Source organism: Lepisosteus oculatus, chromosome 1, assembly GCF_040954835.1.
Source record: "Lepisosteus oculatus isolate fLepOcu1 chromosome 1, fLepOcu1.hap2, whole genome shotgun sequence".
In the NCBI taxonomy this organism is placed as follows: domain Eukaryota; kingdom Metazoa; phylum Chordata; class Actinopteri; order Semionotiformes; family Lepisosteidae; genus Lepisosteus; species Lepisosteus oculatus.
The window spans coordinates 45,247,356-45,267,512 of NC_090696.1; the positions used below are offsets into that span (position 1 = coordinate 45,247,356).

Genomic DNA, 20,157 nt, shown 5'->3' on the forward strand with positions numbered 1-20,157 from the left:
TGGGAAAGAAAACTTTAATGAAGGCTGTTTAAAAAAGAATTACAATAAATAGAATAACAAAGGATCAGTCAGGCAGGCATACATTAAACACAGTAACATTGTATTATATATGTATATACGTTTCCGTATTTCAATCGTTTTTTACCTTACATAATAGTCACTACTGAACCAAGGATGGCAAAGTACATGGTTAAAGCAAACCCTTGGCATGCATGCAGCTGTGCAATGGCGCGAGCAGAGGTAGAGAATTCCTGCCATGAAGTGTGTACGGCCCTGGAGCTCACATTGGTATAAGGAAAGGAGAGCTGTAACAGCTGTTGTTGTTATGCCTACTTTGTAGTGTAAATGCATTGGCTCATTAAGCAAAACAAAAATACAAGCAGTGTGCTGTGCAAATGGTAGCCTTTTTTAAATATGTATGTGCTGTAATCCAGTAAAAATCTGACCTACTTTAAAAGCAAGTTGGCTGTCCTGTCCTCACCTGCCCCACCCTTACAGCGAACCGTTAAAAACAGCAGTTACGCTGGAATAATGAGAAAAACATACTGTTTCACTGCTGTGTTGTAGTGACCTTCATTTCATGGTTTCCATAAACAAGCAGGCTATACAGTATTAAGATTGTTGATAGCAATGCAGTGTTTTAGCTGAATACCACAAGCTGTGCTGAGCTTAGATTTGACTTCTAAATGTATCAGTGAAGTGATTAACAAATCATTTTGTTTATCTTTCCCTCTGTAGAAAATATCTGGAATATTTGCACACACTCTTTTTTTAAAATTTGTCACAAAGAATTTGCAAGGATACTCTGGTTTGTTTTAGCGTGGTGCAGTAAAGCTAGATGTGTTTCTGTTACTCATGTTTGAGAACGTTTTTGTTTTTCACGATTGCTGCCCAGAAATGTTAAAACTCTTTGTTGGAAGCAAAAGACATGTTCTTCCCAGTGAAAGTCACATTGAAGCACAAAGCCTGCTTTCTTCCAGCTAGGAACTTATTTACAGCCAACTCTTTGAACATTTAGATGACCTGAAACAGTGCAGCTTTTATGTCGTACTGCAGTGGTAAGAAAGAGAGCTATTGGAATGTCAAGCACGTGCCCTTGATTTGGCTGGTAAATCGGCTGCAGAGTGACTAAGCGTTTTATACCTGACTTTCAGTATCATTCATTCAAAGTCACTTTAAATAAAGAATTTCAATTAACAATTTGAAAAACTTCAGGGAAACATGAAATAAGGCATACAGCATTAAAACAATATTTTTTCGAACACGTGGAATAACAAAGAATTGTGCCGGACCTTCTTGTTCTACCTTCTCTTAGTGTTTAATTTTTTTTATTTTGATAAATAAACAGATTTTGGATGTTGATCATGTTTTTGCTTGTCATTTTGATTAATTGATCATGACTTGCTGTGATACACTTGAGTGACTGACTATTGCATTAGCACTAAATCACTTAATTAATGTGACAGTAGATTGGGTACTAGTGATGATTTGATTTAACCCATTGAATGTGAAGCCTTGTGACTGCAAAAAGCGATATCCCATATTTATCAGTGTGCTATCAGTATATTAAAAGAGAACTACAGTCCCACTTTCTCAGACCAGTTATTAAATCTCAGTAACAAATAAATTCATTGACGGTATAGAAAAAGTTGTAAAAAGTATATTTTTACAAATTTGGAATGAAGCTCAAATTTGTGAACTTTGTGAAAGTACTGTAAGTTGCCATGTTGTCACCAACCCCTGGTTCCCACAGAGAGAGTTTCCGCAAATTGTGACATGATGCGGCCCTTCCTGCTCGCTAGTCACTGTAATAACTGATGCAATGTGATGTACGAGCAAGTTAAATACAGGTTGTGCAGCAGGTATTTCAGAATAGAATATGGTGCTGTGCATACTTGGAAATTTCATCTATTTTGTGATGTACTGTAAATTGGAGGTTTTACAGTTTATTGTGTGCATTTTACTTTTATTGTGGTTTGAAATTCATTCATTAATGCCGATTCTTTCTAGCCCTGGAATATAACAATAGCCTCACAGTTCTCCTTTAAAAGGTGGACTGAGTTATCTAAGGTGGACTTTTATGGAGCTTTGTCAAATGTGGTGATGAATTCTGGTTTTGTGTAGACCACCCTATTGGGCGTTGGTGTGTCTGGCACAGAGTTACAGACTTACACCATCACATTTATATTTATGTTCATTTTTATGGACTGATTGATGGAGTCCCAAGTGTGACGGTCTGACCTGCAGTCAGTGCAGTATCCCACTTGTACTGATTGAAGGCAGCCTCACTGCAAGGTGCTACATTGATTAAGTCCTAGAACTTCACCTGCTGCATATCCTGCAGGCTCATACTGACGTGACAACATTTGAAGTGAACAATACATGTGCTCATATTTGTTGTTTCTCAGGCAGTTCATGTCTGTCCGATAAGGTTTTAGTGCACCTGCTGCAATATTTTTGTCATTTTCTTGTGAATTTGTTACAGTTAAAAGGATCACTTGTTTTTGGAGGTAATTATGGATTCTATACAGTGCCTAGGGGTCAATGAAGATAAAGTACAAAGAATGACACGGGCAAAGCCACCTTACACCAATATTTACATTTCAAAAATTATATTAATTAATGATTATTTCAGATTAATGTTGCTATTGCAGTTTACAAAGTGCATTACAATGTGGATCTAATGGTCAGGAAGTTAGAATTAAGAAGTTGCTTACTGTTGGTCAGAGGGAAGCTAAAGTAATCTATAGTTATTCCTTGCTTGATGATTATTTTCATATATACTAAGTAATGCAATCCCTGTGAAATTGTTTACCCTTTCTGTTGACTAATACATGTGAATATAAATGCTTCTTAAGTGGACTTAAGTGGCAAATTCCTTATTTTTCTCCGTCTTTTACCAGATACTTTGTTAAAACACTTTTCAGGGTTTTTAAATAAAGAACAGTCTTGTTTTCAAGACTGTAAATAAGTAAATAAGTCTTATGTGTAAACCATACCCAGTGCTGTTATGGAAGTACTGTTAGAGCTTCAAAAGGAACATGAGAGTGTGGTTTACCTGATAAATAAAGATTATTCTTTAAGTAAGTTTCAAGTAAGTAAATTGCTTGTTTAATCAGCTACATCTTCAATCAGCTTGACAGAAGTTGTGTTGCTAAAGTGAGAGAGAAAACTCCAGCTTGATAAGGACAATCACTCTGCCTAAAGGGGCAGTCTTTTTGAACGTCGCTCAATCCATCCATTTTAAACAGCTTTATCCAGTACATGGTCGTGGGAGAGCCGGGGCGTAACCCAGAAAGCAGCAGACGCAAGGCAGGATGTGCTTGGACTGGATAGCCAGTCCTTCACAGGGCACACACAGATACAAGCGCACACACTCCAGGGCCATTTTTTACAGGAGACAGTTAATCTACCTGCATGTCTTTAGACTGTGGTTGAAACTGGAGCACCCAGAGGAAACCCATGCAAACCTGGGGAGAACATGCAAACTCCACACCACCCAAGGAATTGAACCCAAGTGCCTCAGCGCTGTGAGGCAGCACTATTGAATTGCAAATGAAATGACTGATATGGACATTATTTTAATAATGTTAAAGACCAGTTTTGGTAGTAAAACCATGAGACCAATAACTGGCATAACTGTGATGAAATTTACCATTTGCCTTTTGTAATCATGCTAGATGACATGGCCTTTAAGCCAGGGCTTTGTATTTCTGTTTCATTTAAAAATTCTCTTGTCGAGAAAATATATTCTGACAGCAAGTGTTCCAGCAACTTTGTTGTTTCAGAATAAATATTGTAAAATCTGCTATACCATTTACCATATGTAATTACAGAACTAAGCAATAATCAGCATTATTCTTCTGCCTACTGAATGATGAATTTAAAACATCTTGTAAATATATGCCTTAGTTAATACAGTAGTATATACTATATGGTGTACAAATAAACAAGACCATTTTCTTCAGTTTAAGTTTTCTTTATAGCTGTACTTTTATGTACCAGCATGCACAATTTAACTTCTGCTCAACATTGCTAAAAGAAAAATGAACAACAAAATGCTATGTCAGTTTAAGGAGGCACAAACAATACCAGTCGGTATATTTAAAACTCCTTCACCTTTGATGTTCCACTGGTAGGACTCCTTATGTAAAGAATAATCAATTCTGTTTGTTCCTATTCAACAGGAGAAAGACAAACCTTTTTATTCTGAACAAAAAGAGTATAGTACAGTACTATGCATGGATAACCTACCTTTACATGATTTTTTGTGGTTGATATCAATCAGACTACAAAACAGATATAGAAATTAGTTTGAAATGATCAATGCTATTTTTAACACACAATTAAAACAAAAGTATGGGCATTATGATTGTACGTAACCAAAGGACTACACAAAAAAGATACGAAAATTCATCAAGAGAGTGAACTGGCAAGGGAAAGTACTGTATAGAGTTCACATTTATGTGATGTGGGGCACATGTAAAGTGTTGGAAAGGGCGGATGTGAGGTTTTGTAGTTACCAGGAGTTAGTTTAGGACACACCTGGAAACCGTGAATAACTGCTTTGTGCTGCCTGACCTAGAGTAAAATATTTGGTACAGTATCTTTGCTTTTCGTGTGAATTGCGGCATAGTTAGAGGAAGAGTTGTAGTGAGTGGAAAGTTATGTACATTCCTAGCAAACAGCTGTGTGAAATGGAGATGAAAGGTCTGGAAACTGCACAACACAGAATCCTTGGCTAGCAGAAGAAAAAAAGAAACCAATAACTTGTATGACTTTCAGTATTGTTTGTATTAACAGAACATTGGTCACAAACAGATCTGTTATTTGTATTTATGAAGGATTTTCATCACATTAATTAATACACTGGCAGTAAATTTTGTTAACCTTTTTTGGCTTTGACAACCATGCAGAAGCACTTCCTGTAGCATGAGGGATCATGAGGTTCATGAGGGATATTTCTTCACTTCTACATCAAGAACCACTTCATTTCCTCCAGGTTGCATGATCTGTGCTTGTGTTCTTTCTCCAGGTTATGCCCCAAATATTCTACTAGATTCTGTGATAACCATTCAAGAACACTGATTTATTATGCCATCTTAACCTGTAATTGTTTCATATTATATAAAGTCTGTTTGCGACTAAGCTTGAGCATTATGTTAGAAGGCATAAGTCTTCTAACCTGACTTTCCAGGTACTCAGTAATCCATATATCCTTCAGTTCTAAGACTCGAGGACTTGAGGATGCAAACTAAACCTATAGCAAAACAGTTCTTGTTCTCTTCTTCACAGACATTGAAGATTACATGTTCTCAACAGGAGCTACACTTTCCTGCCCTAATCATACTCCTGCCGACACTGCTCAAAATCTTAATTTGTGTTTCATCCAGCCAAATGGTCCTGTTAGCAGTTGGAAATCAATGTATTGCTGTTCGGCATATTGTTTCCTTTTTATGTTGCCATGGAACACGGGTACAAAACCCAGATTTTGAAACACACAATTCCTGAAAGAGTAGCAACCATCTGATTATTCTTGAACCTCTAACAATGGATACTATAGTTAAATTGGGGATGTCTTATATTTATTTCTCGAGTTGTGGAGGTAGATAATACTTTAACTTTCTCAATTCACAATTCTCTTCTCTGCGATGAGGAGATACTTAGTTTTCTGTGTATGTGTTCAGCCATCTTTAATACGTACTGGCAATCAAGGTGACTTCTAAAAGTTTCTGAAACTTTAATAAACTACCAGATGACTAAATAACTAGGGGATTAAATGTAGAGTGTTTATTTTCACCAAATTTCAAGTGTATGAAAAAATGTGAAGATTGTATGTTTAAGTAATAAGAAAAAAAGGAATTATTCCACAGCTATACTATTGATGTACTGTATATAGAACACTCAATTTTGCACATCGTCAAATTTTAATGCATGAATGATGAAACTTCTTGATATATGCCAGCTTCTTCTGTGCTAAACAAATAAATTAATTTCCATTTAATCTTAAATGCATAGAATTGAAGATTAATGTGTTTTGTGTAGGTAGATCTGAAGTTTACTATAGAAAGGCTGTACACAACCATATATATTTTTTTAATTTAGTTGGCAGCAATATACCATGTGGAAAAAGTAATAAATGTGCCAGAGTATCTGCTGAGGTAACCATAGATCTGCATTCAGAGCTATTAAACTTTGCCCATTTGTGATTCAGAGGTCTCCCTGGGACAGTAGAATACAAATTAATTATATCTGACAACCATAGGACTTCCCCAGCACTAAGTCAGGCAGCATTATAGAACAAGTGCAGTCTCTTCCCATGGGCATCTGTTGAAAATCTATTGTGACAGCAATTTGAACATGAACAGAATGATCAAGGACAGTTGTCTTTGCGTTTTAAAACAAAATGGCTAAAAAACAAAATGAGTCTTCATGGCTATGAATACATTAAACCTGTTTTATTTGTTTTTGCTGCTATTTATATATATTTTTAATTTTTGTTTTAGGCAGAATGGGATACCCACATCCAGGAACAGACAATCTTCTTATGCTAAATGGTAATTATGTTGACTTTTTTTCAATGTGCTGTATTTAGTTAATTTTGTATATGACCGGGCACTACACACAAGAATAAATCTTTGCTGTGTGTTCCCACGTATTTTGGCCACCAAGAAACTGTTATGAATTTAAGTTTTAATTCCTGCAGACCATGTGTTGATTATTCCTAACTTTTACTGATACTACTGTGTATCCAAAGCGCACCCTGCCCTCTGGAAGATTTGCAGTTTCAGCTCATTATGAAGACTAGAAATTTATTACCATGCCTCTGGCACAGCATTTAAAATGAACTAGCTTATGCCTGAGAAAGTAGTGTATCTTGGAGTATTTGTTTGTGATTAATTGGATACACATGCATATTGTTTTAAAAAAATGTCTCTGTTGAAAATATCCTTGTTTTACTGAGAAAATTTAGTACATTATTTCATCCTGTTTTCTGGAAACTTGTTTCCGTTGTTTGGAAGATGGCACTAGCACAGCAACCATGAAGATTCAAATGCCATTTCTTTTTTTTCTTTTTTCAATGGAACACTTCACATGGGGGGGGGGGCACAAGTATTCTAGAAAAGGATTCTTTTTATCGAACATTACGTACAGACTTTGAGACCGCACAAGTAGACAATTCAGTGAGAAAACTTTGTGAGGTCAAGAACAAAAACTTTTTTGGATGATTTGTTCTCAGCCTCTCATTATAGTGCATGAGCACGCAGGATGAGAGCCATATCGATCAAACTTTGCTCTTCCGCGGCAGTTCTGGAGGATGACAGATTTCAAAAGGCAGCAGCTGTTTTTTTCCACAGAGAGAATGACTCATGTCATTACATCAACCATATAAAAAGGTCATGAACAAAGCAATCTGGTGCAAGTGTTATTCTTTCCACGTGCAAGTGACCTGGTCGGTCATCCTTACTAGTAATTGTAACATCTAATTCAGTAGCTTTAGCCAGGAAAATAAACAAAATTAGTATGTTTCTTTTCCTTTAAGTGGAGTTGGTAATTGGACCAGGAATTTTAGACTTTTTAATATCCTGATATGGAAATGTGATAGACAAATGGTAAATATGTTTTGCAATAAATGCTCTTTTAAAAGTGATACAGAAAATCCCTTACTGACCACAGAATGAAGTGAGGGTTTTTCTTTCATTCCTTATCTTTGTCTCAAGGGGAAACAGAAAAACGTTAAGAGACTGTCTACTGCAGGAGTGAGTAGGGTTCCTTGTCTTTCTGGCAAAATGCTACATAGGCTGAAGTAAATTACTTTTATATGGTTGGAGCTAACTTCTGAAATTGCTGGGAGCTGCTCACATGATTTAGAAAGTTGACACACATATTTTGTGGTTTTGTCTTATAATGTAAGGAAACCATTTTGCTGAATGTTAGTTTTTGAATTTTGTAGTTCTATAATTCTTAAATAGTATTACTAGTAAATCAGTTCAGATTTTTTAGTAAATGCTGAACATTTAAGATGTACTTTTGTTTGTCCTATTTTTTTGCCTCTCACTGAAGAACTGGATGCAGTGCTTTAATAAATGTATTTATAAATATGTCTTTGAAGATATTTAAAGCATCTTGGTCTGTTCTTTTAATTAATAGGCCATGAAAACATATTAAATATCCCCCATCTCTCATTAATATCTTACTTTAATGACTGGAAAGGAAAAACAACATTGTATGGAAATATGTTATAATCCTCTCCATCTCCAAATTTCACAGAAAATTTGCCATGGAAAAATAGTTTATTATTTTGAATCCTAATCCAAATTGGTGTAGACATAAAATCCTGAAATATTTAAGACTGTATCTTGCAGACTTGATGGACAATGTCCATCTTAAATTGTTTAGTAAGTAATCAAGTCTCCAGTGTAGCACAAGCAAATGTAGTACATTTGGTACTTGACGGTATCTGTTTTTTGTTTATTTTTACACCCTGTTGTGGTTGAAACTTGGGAGTTAATGAGGTAAATTAAACCTTATGAAGTAGGTGACTGACATGAAAATAGAATTCACAATATTTCACATTTTCTTTCTAGAGAAATAAGGTTTCACAGATGAACTTGTAACCGCTGATACTTTGCTGATTAACAATACAGTACATTTATGAGTGTCACAGAACATATAATAATATACCTTAGTTTTCATTCCTTGCTATTTTCAAACCTGGGATCTGGGAACACGTGATACCTAAAAATAGCATACATGTGCCATCTTGCTATCTGTGTGCATATATCAGGATTCAGCTCCAGGCACTTCACCTTCCTGCCCTACTATAATTTATTTCAGTACTACTTTGTCAGTCTACAGTACGAAATATACACTCATATTTAATCATAAATTGCTACAGTGCCTAGTACACAATTATTAAGTGTAGCCTTCTTTTTTTTTTGTCTAGCTAAAGTGCCATTATTGGCATATTGTTGGAAGGCTGTCTCGTCTGTGTCATAGCACATTCCATGGTACAAACTAGACTGTGACCAGACACAGGAGTGAATGAGGACTTGTAGGCAGACTCCACTAACCAGCCCGCCTTCGAAACCAGTGAGCCACTCATCACAGGCACCACATCTCCATACTGCAAGGGAGACATGCCCCCTCACTGACAGCACTGCACGCCTTCAAGCAACTGGGAGGCTGCAGGGGTTGCTGTGTTCTTGAGAGTCGAGAGAGCCCTGGTCCGCTGATCTTCCCCTGTCCTTGATGGCACTCAGCCAGTAGTGTACCGGCACATGAGAAATCACAATCACAGCCGGCTATTGATGTGACCCAGGCTGGCACCCACAGTAATAGAGCCATCCTTGATGTGCTAGGACATTTATTGTCATCAGAGTGGGTCAGTCACAGTGTTTTTAAAGAATGTGTGCTTTTGAAAAGCAAATCTTGATAAGAGCAGGTATTCTCGTCATAGTTTTTGCAATGATGTGAACTTTAAAAAATTTGTAATCATGCATTGTTTAGAAATTTTGAAAAGAAAAGTATCTTTTTACAGTTTAAATTATAATAAAAAAGGTTATTTGTGTTAAATCAATCAAATACAAGACTACACCTTCTTTATTGAACTCGGCTAATCACACTGCAGAAAACAGCTTAGTTATGGTCATAGTTAATCTGTGAGATATTTTTCATTTGCAGTATCAAAGTTTACAATTATGTTGGTTGTCAATACTCTAGTTCAGGAGCTGGCAATATTGTTTGTCAGGGTGCTCAAAAATCTTGTTCACCCAGGTTGTAACAAAATTATCATTGAATAGAGTCAGTTGGTATCTGAAATATTTTTAAAATATAGAAAGATTATAAACTGTTGTTCTCATTTTAGTGCTTCATTTTCCGCTAAATGGTGTGGATCTTGGAGTGAAAAGGTTGGATGATCTGCAATAGACATCAAGAAGAAGGATGTTGTGTTTGAGGGTGGAATGGTGGCCCAGTGATTAGCATAGCTGCCTCACAGCGCTGGAACCCTGGGTTCAATTCCAGACCTGGGGTACTATCTGCGTGGGTTTTGTATGTTCTCCCCTTGTTCTCATGGGTTTCCTCCAGGATCTCTGGTTTAATCCCGCAGTCCAAAGGCCTACTGGTAGGTTAGTTGGCTTCTGGGAAAGTTGGCCATGGTGTGAATGTGAATGTGTACATGTTTGTGTCTGTGTGTGCCCTGCGATAGACTGGTGTCTCCTGGGTGTACCTTGCACACATTACGTGCCGAGATAGCCTCTAGCTACCCCTGCGACCCTGCGTGAAACACTTGGAAAATGGATTGATAGATGTTTTGAATGAGAGTTGCACCTATTTGACAAGCTTGATAAATGTGGCGTGGATAAGATGGATAAGTGTAAGATTAATAATTCGAAATTTAAATTTCACAATTCATTAAAAAGAATAGGGAATTTGTTGAGGCCTGTTAGCTGAAGAAAAAGCATCTAAACATTCTTTTTATTGAAAACGATCCATTGTAAACACACCTGTAGAAGACTCCACAGCCGTAAAGTGGTGCTCTTTGTGTTGTGTCTCTTCTCTTTCCTTTCAGCATGGAATAAACCTTTGCCTGTTCCGTAATCCCATAAAAATAATCCCATTTAGCAACATTTTCATTTCTTTTTACTGGCAGACTCGCACCTTTCAGACATTTCCACATTTTAAGGCTGTTAAATTAACTAAGTATTATTTTTAAAAAGTCTTCTTGCACAAACTTTACAGCTGCTTCCATGCCAGGCATATATATTGCACATCATGTGAGCAGCACTTAAAACATAATGTAATTTTAAGTGAAATTGTAGACGTTACTTCTGTGGAGCATGTTTCCCTTTAATTATTGACTTCTTGATTTAAGTAGTATTTGAAACAGTTTTAGAAGACAAATTAAAAGCAGTGAAAATACTGCATTTTGTTACAGTTCCCCAAAATATAAGATATTTTTCAGTTTCTTGAATTATTGAAAATTGAAGGTTAGCTCTCTGGCTAGTGGAGATCACCGCTCATGTGTAGTTCACAGAAGTAATGCTTGCTATATACATGTATTTGTTAGTTTTCTCCTTTGAAAAATAGTTTTTAACCATTTGAATCTACCTTCTAAAAAATACCTCTGCAGCAACTTCAATTTTTTTTTAAATGAGTACTTTGAAGAAATTGAAAGTGATGTATAACACATCACACAACGGAAGCAAACAAAGAAACACAGCAAACAGACCAAGAATAATACTAAATTATACTAAATCTTTAGTGTAAGAATAGGTTTTATGCAAGATTTTAAAGTTCCAAAGATGTGGTGCTACACGCAAGAAGGCTCAACCACCTTACTGCATGGAATTTGTTCTTTAACAGAGCAAAAAGACCACATTCAGCAGATTCACAGCTGGCCCGCACTCAAGCCCTCAAAAATATGTGGCTAGACCATTCAATAATACGAGAACCTTAAAGAACACTCTAAAGTTGTACATTTTACAGAGGATGGGTGTACCTTTGGTTAGCACAAGGGTCACCTGAAATCTTGTCAAAATGAAGCTGGCTTAGTAATATTTGAAGATAGTGTAAGGCATTACAGTAGTCTAACCGCGATTAAATAAAAGCGTGTCTAAATATTTAAGCAGGGTCTTAATTGAGCCGAGGTAAGCAGTTGGAGGGGGGGGGAAGCCAATGTTAAATTCCTAACAGGCTCACCCACAGTGAGATACTTGACATGATAACAGAGGTCAAAAGTAACAGAAGGGCTTTGGATTTTCATTAAATGTTTGATTAAAGCAGTCAACAAGTGCACTTCAGTACTCGAGTCCCAGCACTGAACTTTTCCGAACACCCTGTGTAAGTGGGACAATTTCAGATTTGCATGTATGCAAAATGGGAGCCAAGCCACTGAAAGGAACAACTAAATGATGAAAAGATGAAAATGAAATAAAGAATGTCACCTAGAAAATTTCCAAGCAAACCAGTAGGATGCTGTGATTGATAATATCAAAAGCAAAACTTAAATCCAGAAAAAAAATATCATGAGCCAGAAACTATCAGCAGATCATTAGCCAGTTTAACCAGGGCTCTTTCATTGCTGTGTTTCTTCTTAACACTGACTGAAAAGGCTCAAAGAACTCATTAGATGCAAAGTGATATTGTAATTGAGCTGTTTCCACCACTTCCTGAAAAAAGCAAACTGAAAATAGGGCAGCAGTAAAGTACCTGAGGGATCTTACCATTTTAAATGCAATATCAGCAGGCTTTAATTTTAATTAGATTTCAGGGGCTTGTTGACCAGGTGAGGTAGTAGGACCAGTAGGTAATCTGAGATAGTATTCTTATGGTTGTAGGAATAGGGTTCAGGACACAGATTATAGGTCTCATTTTGCCTATTAACTCAGTTATGTAGACAAAATCAAAAGCAGGACAGTAAGGGAAACTTCTTTCCCTTTCAAATCTGTTTTTTTATACAGGTATTACTGATCTGAGCCAATATTGTTGTGGATTGTTGTGCTTTTGTGATAACTGCTGAAGTTTTTGTTATGAGATATTCCTTCATACATCTAAAAGCCTAAATTGAGTGCAAAAGATTAATATGTTTCAAGATAATGTTATGGCTCACTGAGTCATTGAATAAGTCTGCATGTGGTATGCTGTATATTTTGCCTGCAATAGTAGAATTAATAATCTGAATGATCCAAAGCATCTTCGTCTGTTGATGATGGCAGATAAGGTTCTGTGTTTCACTGTCGCTCTTAAAGGCAGATTTGAAAACATGCTTGACCACTGTGAAGACACTAATATCAAATGGCATATCGCTGGTAAGAGAAGATAAGGAAACATTTTCAGCTAACAATTTTAGGAATACATCAATACCCAAACCCTGTTTTTGAAATAGAAAAAAAATAGTTATATTGCTTGAAAGAGCTTCACTAAATTTTTAATAGTCATGAGATGGGAAACTGCCTGTGGTGTTGTGCTTCTTAATGTGCAAGGGCAATTTACATTTTGCTCCCAATTGTTGAAATGAAACTAAAACTGACAGAGCAGTCCTCTAGGTTTCCAGTCATCCTGCTGTTGTGTTTTCATATCTTTGCTTTAGGGAATTACCAGCAAACAAGAAGCTGAAGGTCTGAAACAAACCCATGCAGTTGTAATAATGCAAGAAAGGTTACAAACAAAAAGAGGCCAGTGAAAAACTTTAATTTTCCAAGTTGAAATGACATTCAGTTCCTTCCAAAATAATGGGTCAGCAAAGTAAAAACTAAAGTTTTGCTTTTCAGCCAAGTACCTTCCTATCTGTAGATGTCTTTTTTTCCCTTTTTCTTATCCGTATCATTAGATTAATGTGAATGATAAGTGTGTTTCATTTTTGAAGCAATTCCAAGCATACAGTGGATTAATGTTAAAACAAAAACGTACTTTGTGTTCAAACCAATTATTTTAAGTGCGTAAATACTGGGACACATTCACTTATAGGATTGTAAATTACAGAGTGTAAAAGTCAGTATTGGGTTGCAAATCCCTTTGAGACAATCACCACATGAATTCTATGACCCATTGAGCTCTCTAAACACTTTCTGCAGTCATTTGAGATGCTTTAGTTCTGCCAGTTTCAGTTCTTACCTGCTCTTGGGGTGTTCTGACATCAATTATTTCTTCAACATGTAATGTACATGCTCAATTACATTTAAATGTAGGGATGAATTTGGCCAGACTTAACATTTGTTATCTGCTGATGAACTCCTTGTTTGTATTGGCTTGCTGTTTTAAGTCATCGTCATATTCTATGGTAAAGCATTGCCCGATTAGTATCAAAGAATTTTCATTTAAAAATTGTTACTGTAAACTTCAGATTCTCTTCTGATGCTGACATAATTCGGCCACATCATCTATAATGACAGGTGAGGCAGCCACAGATGCCCAGATCATGATGTTATGTCCACTATGCTTCACCGATGAGGTGTTTTTCTAGGGAGCATGAATTATTTACTTTTTTCTCAGCACTTTTAACCTTTCAATTCACTTTGGCAAAAGTTTATCTTGGTCTTATTCGTCCATAAAATTCTGATCCAAAATGCTCCTGGCTCATCTTTGTGCTTCAATTATAATTATAATCTGACTTTTCTTTGCTGATGAGTTGTTTACATTTTATGGTGTCGCTTTTTGTAATACTGCTCTCAGCCTTCTACACACTGGATTTTGATACCTTCATCCCTGCTCTCTGGAGGTTGTTGGTGATCTCACTGACAGTTGTTTTAGGGTTTTTCCAGATACAGTAGCTCTGATAATTTGTCTGTCTTCAACTGCATATGTTTTTCTCAGCTGATTGGTAATTTCACCTGAGGTTTCTTTTACATTGTGGTTCAAATGGTTGATCTCGGTATTCCCAATTCCTATACTGTGATTCTGATTTGCTTGTTTTCTTTAAGCTTCAATGTTTTTTAAGAAAAGGTTCTCTAAAAGCTCTACATGTGCCTAATTACCCAACAATGAACACTTGACCAAGAAACACATGAATCAATACTTTAAAACTCACAACACCTAAAAATAAATAGGGTTTTAATGGTCAGTTTCATTCAACCAAGACAGTAAAACTGAAATGATGATATTAAGCATTAAATACTTAGAAGCATATAGCATTCTTCATTTTCATGAGAGCCTATTGTTAAAATTCCAGTTTAAACTTCACTATCCCTATATTTTTGGAGGGCACTGTAAACTATATGTTAGGTGTTATATGGTTAAATAGTCACACATAATGACTGCTTCATGTAATGTAATTATAGCCCTCTTTGCTGTTTTCAGAAAGATACAATGAGTATAAGTGATGTTTTTGTCTGGTTTTCTAACTGCTAAAATCACTTTGTGCTTTGTTTACACGCAGCAAGGAGTTATGGGAGAAGACGAGGTAATGCACTTCTGTGTTTTGCTGTTTGGGTTCAGCATGATTCCCAGTGGTTGGCAATAAATTCAGTGACCGTAATCAGTGCATGTTGTTGACTATTGATTTGCTTTAGTTTTTATGTTGAACAGAACACATTTGTTTAAATTAAAAAATTGTCTAGTTATTACTTTAACTTAATAATACTTTACATCCATTCACTATCTGACTTTATCCCTTTTGGATAAAGAATGTGACTATACAGTGTATAACACTGTATAATTGTTACTGAATGAGTCGAATTGACCTTGTTTAAAAAATAACTTTGGAGTGCATGTACTGCTAATTAATTGTATTTAGTCCAAATCAAATCAGTTAGGCAGATAATTTTAATTACACCAATTATTTTGCACCTTTCTATGTTAAATAAATCCTTTATACTTTAGAATTAATGGCAGGGGTGGAGATGTGGCTGTGGAAAGACTGCTGGGTGCTCCAGTCCCATTTAATCTGTAATAAAACTCATATTTACCAGAAGTCCTTGACTGCTTGTACAATGATGTAACCTTGCAGTAGCAATGAAGTATGTGATTATATTTCAAAAAGTTCAAATAAACAAAGCCCTCAAATAAACAGACCACAGAACTATCACGGTTTGGTAGACGTCTGTAGCTCTCTTCAGGTTTAATAAAGTCATGAGATGCTTTAATCAGTAGTCTCTCTCCACTGTGCTGTCCAAGATGTTTAGGTATTTAAAACTTGATTATTTTACATCAAATACACATATAAATTCCAGTCTGGTGTTCCCCAAATGATGTGTGTAGTGCATTTACATGCAGCATTCTACATTATTAAAGAGCTGTACACTACAGCCCATTAAATAGGCTGTCATTGTATAAGGCTTGTGTATAATTGAAACTTGCATTATTAAGTAAGGTGTTTCCAAAAAAAAACAAATAATTAGAGGTTGGCACAATGTAATCATAATTACATAATCATACTGTTTTTTTCTCATAGTGGCTAGTCTTTTTATTTTATGTAGTATAATGTATTCTGTTAGCCAGGATAACCATGAAATAAATAGCCGTAATATCATTCATTTCTATCTGATGTATGTTTCTGAAGATGAATTAGGTTAAAATTGTGAAGCTTTACTTACATGAGGAAATGTTTTACTCAACAATACACCGCTTACTGTAAACCTGTCTCAGAGGATTCATTTACTGAAGTTTGTAGTCACAGTACTTTGTTTTAGAAGGCCTTTAGCAAAATACTTCCCGTGCTTTTCAGGCCTTCATGCTAGTTAAAACAATAGCAGAACAAGTAAGTTCTCTATAATTTCAGTTTCAAAAGATGAACATGTATTCTAAGACTGTAAAGGTTGCTTGTATCGGTACACACGTCATGAATTTAATTAATGGTTGTTGCCAGGAGGCTATTTCATTGAACTCGGTGGACAGCCTTATTCTGTGGTCTGTGTCTGAAATCACCAGGAGCCAGCTCCCTTGGACTTAATTCCCTAGCGAGATTTTTTTTCTCTCCTCTTCTTCTTTATGATGTAGAGGTTAATGCAGATCTGTATGTGAGCCCTCAAGCCAAGATCAGATCTCCTCTGGGACCTGAGCAGGCATTGTCTTGGCTACATAGTGCACGTAACAAATTAAACAGTGCTCCAGATTTGCCAGGTCCTCCACTAGGGAGTCAATTTTTGCTTTATTTTCTTGTCTACAGCAGCATAGGAAATACATTTTTTTCTACTTTTAATTTTTTGTGCTTGTATGAGGCATAATTATGATATACGGTGCACATTGCAAAGAGGCTTTTTTTGTTTTTGTAACATTTGTTTTTCCTTTCACGTGGTCATTGAGTAAAGGAGTCTTTTCTAGGAAATCCCTGTCATAGAAACATGCTCATTTCAATTTTGCTGTGGATTCGGTGGCAGCTTTTCTAGGACAGTTGTTATTTTTGCTTTTAAATATTTAATTTATAGATTGCTATATGTCCATGTGATTGATTAGGTAGCAAGCGAACTTGCAGCTTGAAAGAGTATTTGAGTTGTACAAGAAATTGTGTAATGTGTAAGGATACCAGATGGCATTGCCAGTTATCTTCTTTTGTGCCATTTTCTACTGTTATTTTTAGTTAATCTCAACCCCCCCATAGCATTGCATATGGTGGTAATGCTAACCATGTATTGTACCTAGAAATTACCTAGAAATCTTGAAATATCCCTTTATCCTCAATTTCACCAGTTGTTCATATATTTTATTATGAAATTACCTTAATATTATTCAAAACAGCTTACACGTACAGAGTTCACTATTGGAAACTAATTGAAGTTCATTTCAGTCCAAAAACAAGAGGCACTACCGTACACAAAAGATTGTGGGAGTCTGGAACAAGCCTTCACATTAGCTGATACAATCTCTTCTTTCAAGAAATGGCTGGTCTCAAATCAATAAGGAGCTAAATGGGTCAAACAGCCTTTTCACATTAGCAGACCTTGTTCTTAGTACAGATAGCTAGTAGGCTTTTAAGAACTGCTCTGAAAGTGTAAAAGTAATCTTAACTCACTGTTGTATAGTGCTCAGCATAATGGAAATGAAACACTGACAAATGTGCTGTTTTGTGCTTGCCTGTTCAGTGCAAGTTCTGTACCATTGTAAGGAAAATGGAAGATGCTTTTTGACTGCCGCAGTTCTGCCTCATCAAAGTCACTTTTAATGTGTAAAGTGCTAGTTATAAGAAGCTGTTTTAATTTGTTTTTTTTTGCTTTGGAGGGAAACTGTCCTGTGAAGAGAGGAAGCATTTTTTGAAGGATACAGTATTTTGTTCTGTTACTACACAACGTTTTGCTCTGTTCCTCACATCTACGTTTATTCATATGGCATTGCTTAACTGTTCCTGAAAACAAGAAGTTAATGTTAATGTTACATAAAGAATATGTAACACATATTTTTTCACATTTCAGTCCACTTTTTTACACATTGCGTGGCCTGTATGTTTCAGTGCGGTTTGTAACAATGGATCTGGCAGTCTCCGGGGGATTTGCAGGCGCCTAACCTGTTCTGTGCTTGCTTCTCAGGACGCTCCTCCCTGTTCCCTATCGACGACGGTCTCCTGGATGACGGGCACAGCGATCAGGTGGTCCCTGGCGTCCTCAGCTCTCCCAACTGCTACTCCCACCAGAATGGCGAGCGTATCGAGCGCTTCTCCCGCAAGGTGTTTGTTGGTGGCCTACCCCCAGACATTGATGAAGGTGAGAAGACGTTGACTATGTTTAATAATGCAGCAGCCCTTCCCCAAGGGAGGAGTGGGGTGTTGTGAAGCTGTCATGCTCCATTATTTACAAGACCAGCTGGCAGCTCCTTGATTAAAAGAAACCACTCTTAATTAATTCTTTATATTTTCTACAGGGAAATATAAAAGCAGGAAGGGTATTGTAGGTGTCCTTCAAGAAGGAAAAAAAAAATGGATAAATAGCAAGCTTGCCGGTTTCATAATAAAACGAAGGTGTTTGTCCAGATCTTTTTAAGGATAGATGGCAATTACGTTCTTCCCTTTTGGTTATTTTCTGCAGATGAAATCACTACAAGTTTTCGCCGCTTCGGACATCTTGTAGTTGACTGGCCTCACAAGGCAGAGAGCAAATCCTACTTTCCACCAAAAGGTAATGAAGATCGAGGTGTACAGCTTCACACCTCTCCGGTCATTCTCACAGACCTGACATTATTTTCAGAAGATAGATCATTACATAATGGATTATTTTTTAGGTGTTTAGTCTGAAAATTGCTACCAAGTTGAGGAGCACTATTCGCACTAAATATATTCATTGATTATATTTTCCATTTCATTATGAAATGTGTCTGGTTTTTAATTTTCAGCTGTTATGTATAGCATTTTAACACATTGAAATATTTAGACTTAGTAAGATTTCTAGCTTCCAAGGGGACTTTTTTATTAATCTCTGCAGAACAAGTTTAATGTTGCTTAGTTGATTATTTAACCAAACCATGTCTGTTTAGTACAGTATCATTATGCACACACTTATAAAGGCAGATGTTGAGTATTTGTTCACATTTATAATGTAGTCAGGGAAGTAATTAGGCAGTGCATTTGAGGCTACAGTGTGCACAGCGGACCCAGAGGTAATCATAAATTATACATAAATTATTCCCTCTTTTGCGTAAAGTAGTAGTGACTAATTTGGCGCAGCTCCTCGGCAACAAAAAAAGGAAGCAACCTTTCTGCTCATTGTAAATTTAGCTAGAAATGTTTAACATAATAAAGTAGGAAGATGGCTTAAACATGAGAAAAGAATGCTGTGTGCATACTCTTGAGTTGCAGACTGAAGACAAAGTCACACAGTTATTTTGAAAGCTGTTGTCTCACTTATTGATGCAACCTCCCACAAAGATACATTATTGTATACATTTAGCCCTGCACACAATTTACAGTTTAAATTGCAGCATCACCATTATAATCAGTTGAGATAAAAGTTTTATAATTAACTTCAAAGACAAGGAAAAAGGTTGAATGTTTCCTCCTCTTGATCGATTGAACAACATTCAATTGTTTGCCAGGTTATGCGTTCCTGCTGTTTCAAGAGGAAAGCTCAGTCCAGGCCTTGATTGATGCCTGCCTTGAAGAAGATGGAAAACTTTACCTGTGTGTATCTAGCCCTACAATCAAGGACAAGCCTGTAAGTGAAGCAGTGATCTGAAAGCTTTCCTGATAGAAGAGCACAATGCGTGGTTCGAAACAGAAACTGTAGAACATTTCTTGCTCTGATCATCCACAAGAGAAGGGGATAGCTCAGCAGAGTTGATTATAAAATATTTCAGTGATCATTTATTAACATTTTCTTACTAGTAACACCTGAATCTAGCAGTCTTTTGTTTTTTTAAGTTAGGTATGCACCTGTTCTTTATGTTTATTTTGGCTAATGTATAGCCCTACTTTCATTTACTTTGGGAGAATAACATTTATAACATCCATCTGGTACTGTGATCCCTGTAACATTCTTATTTCTAATAAAGAAGAAAAATAATATTCAGCAGTGGAATGATTCAAACGTTAATATCCTGAAAGAATTACATATAATTCCTCATTATACAGAGACTGTAGCAATGTAGTTGAAAAGAAAATGTCAACAGTTTCTTTGTTATACTACATGGATGCTTCTACCAAAGCACCCCCGTATCATTAATTGCTTTCTATCATTGTTGATTTTGAACTTCAGGGAAATAATTGCTAACTAAAAACCTTGATTACTAACCATA

General features: G+C 36.3%; 1 protein-coding gene across 3 annotated transcripts in view; it reads left to right on the top strand.

Annotated features, from left to right (window-relative positions):
* The window catches only part of cpeb2 (cytoplasmic polyadenylation element binding protein 2), a 54,630-nt gene that overhangs the window by 25,915 nt on the left and 8,558 nt on the right, over positions 1-20,157 (top strand). For 2 of the 3 annotated variants that reach the window (XM_006629591.3, XM_015344955.2), the window contains 5 exons: positions 6,507-6,557; positions 14,879-14,902; positions 17,961-18,134; positions 18,456-18,545; positions 19,459-19,577. In XM_006629591.3, coding sequence (XP_006629654.3) covers positions 6,507-6,557; positions 14,879-14,902; positions 17,961-18,134; positions 18,456-18,545; positions 19,459-19,577 — 458 coding nt within the window. The remainder of the gene's footprint in view (positions 1-6,506; positions 6,558-14,878; positions 14,903-17,960; positions 18,135-18,455; positions 18,546-19,458; positions 19,578-20,157) is intronic. The other variant, XM_015344953.2, reaches the window with a different exon arrangement.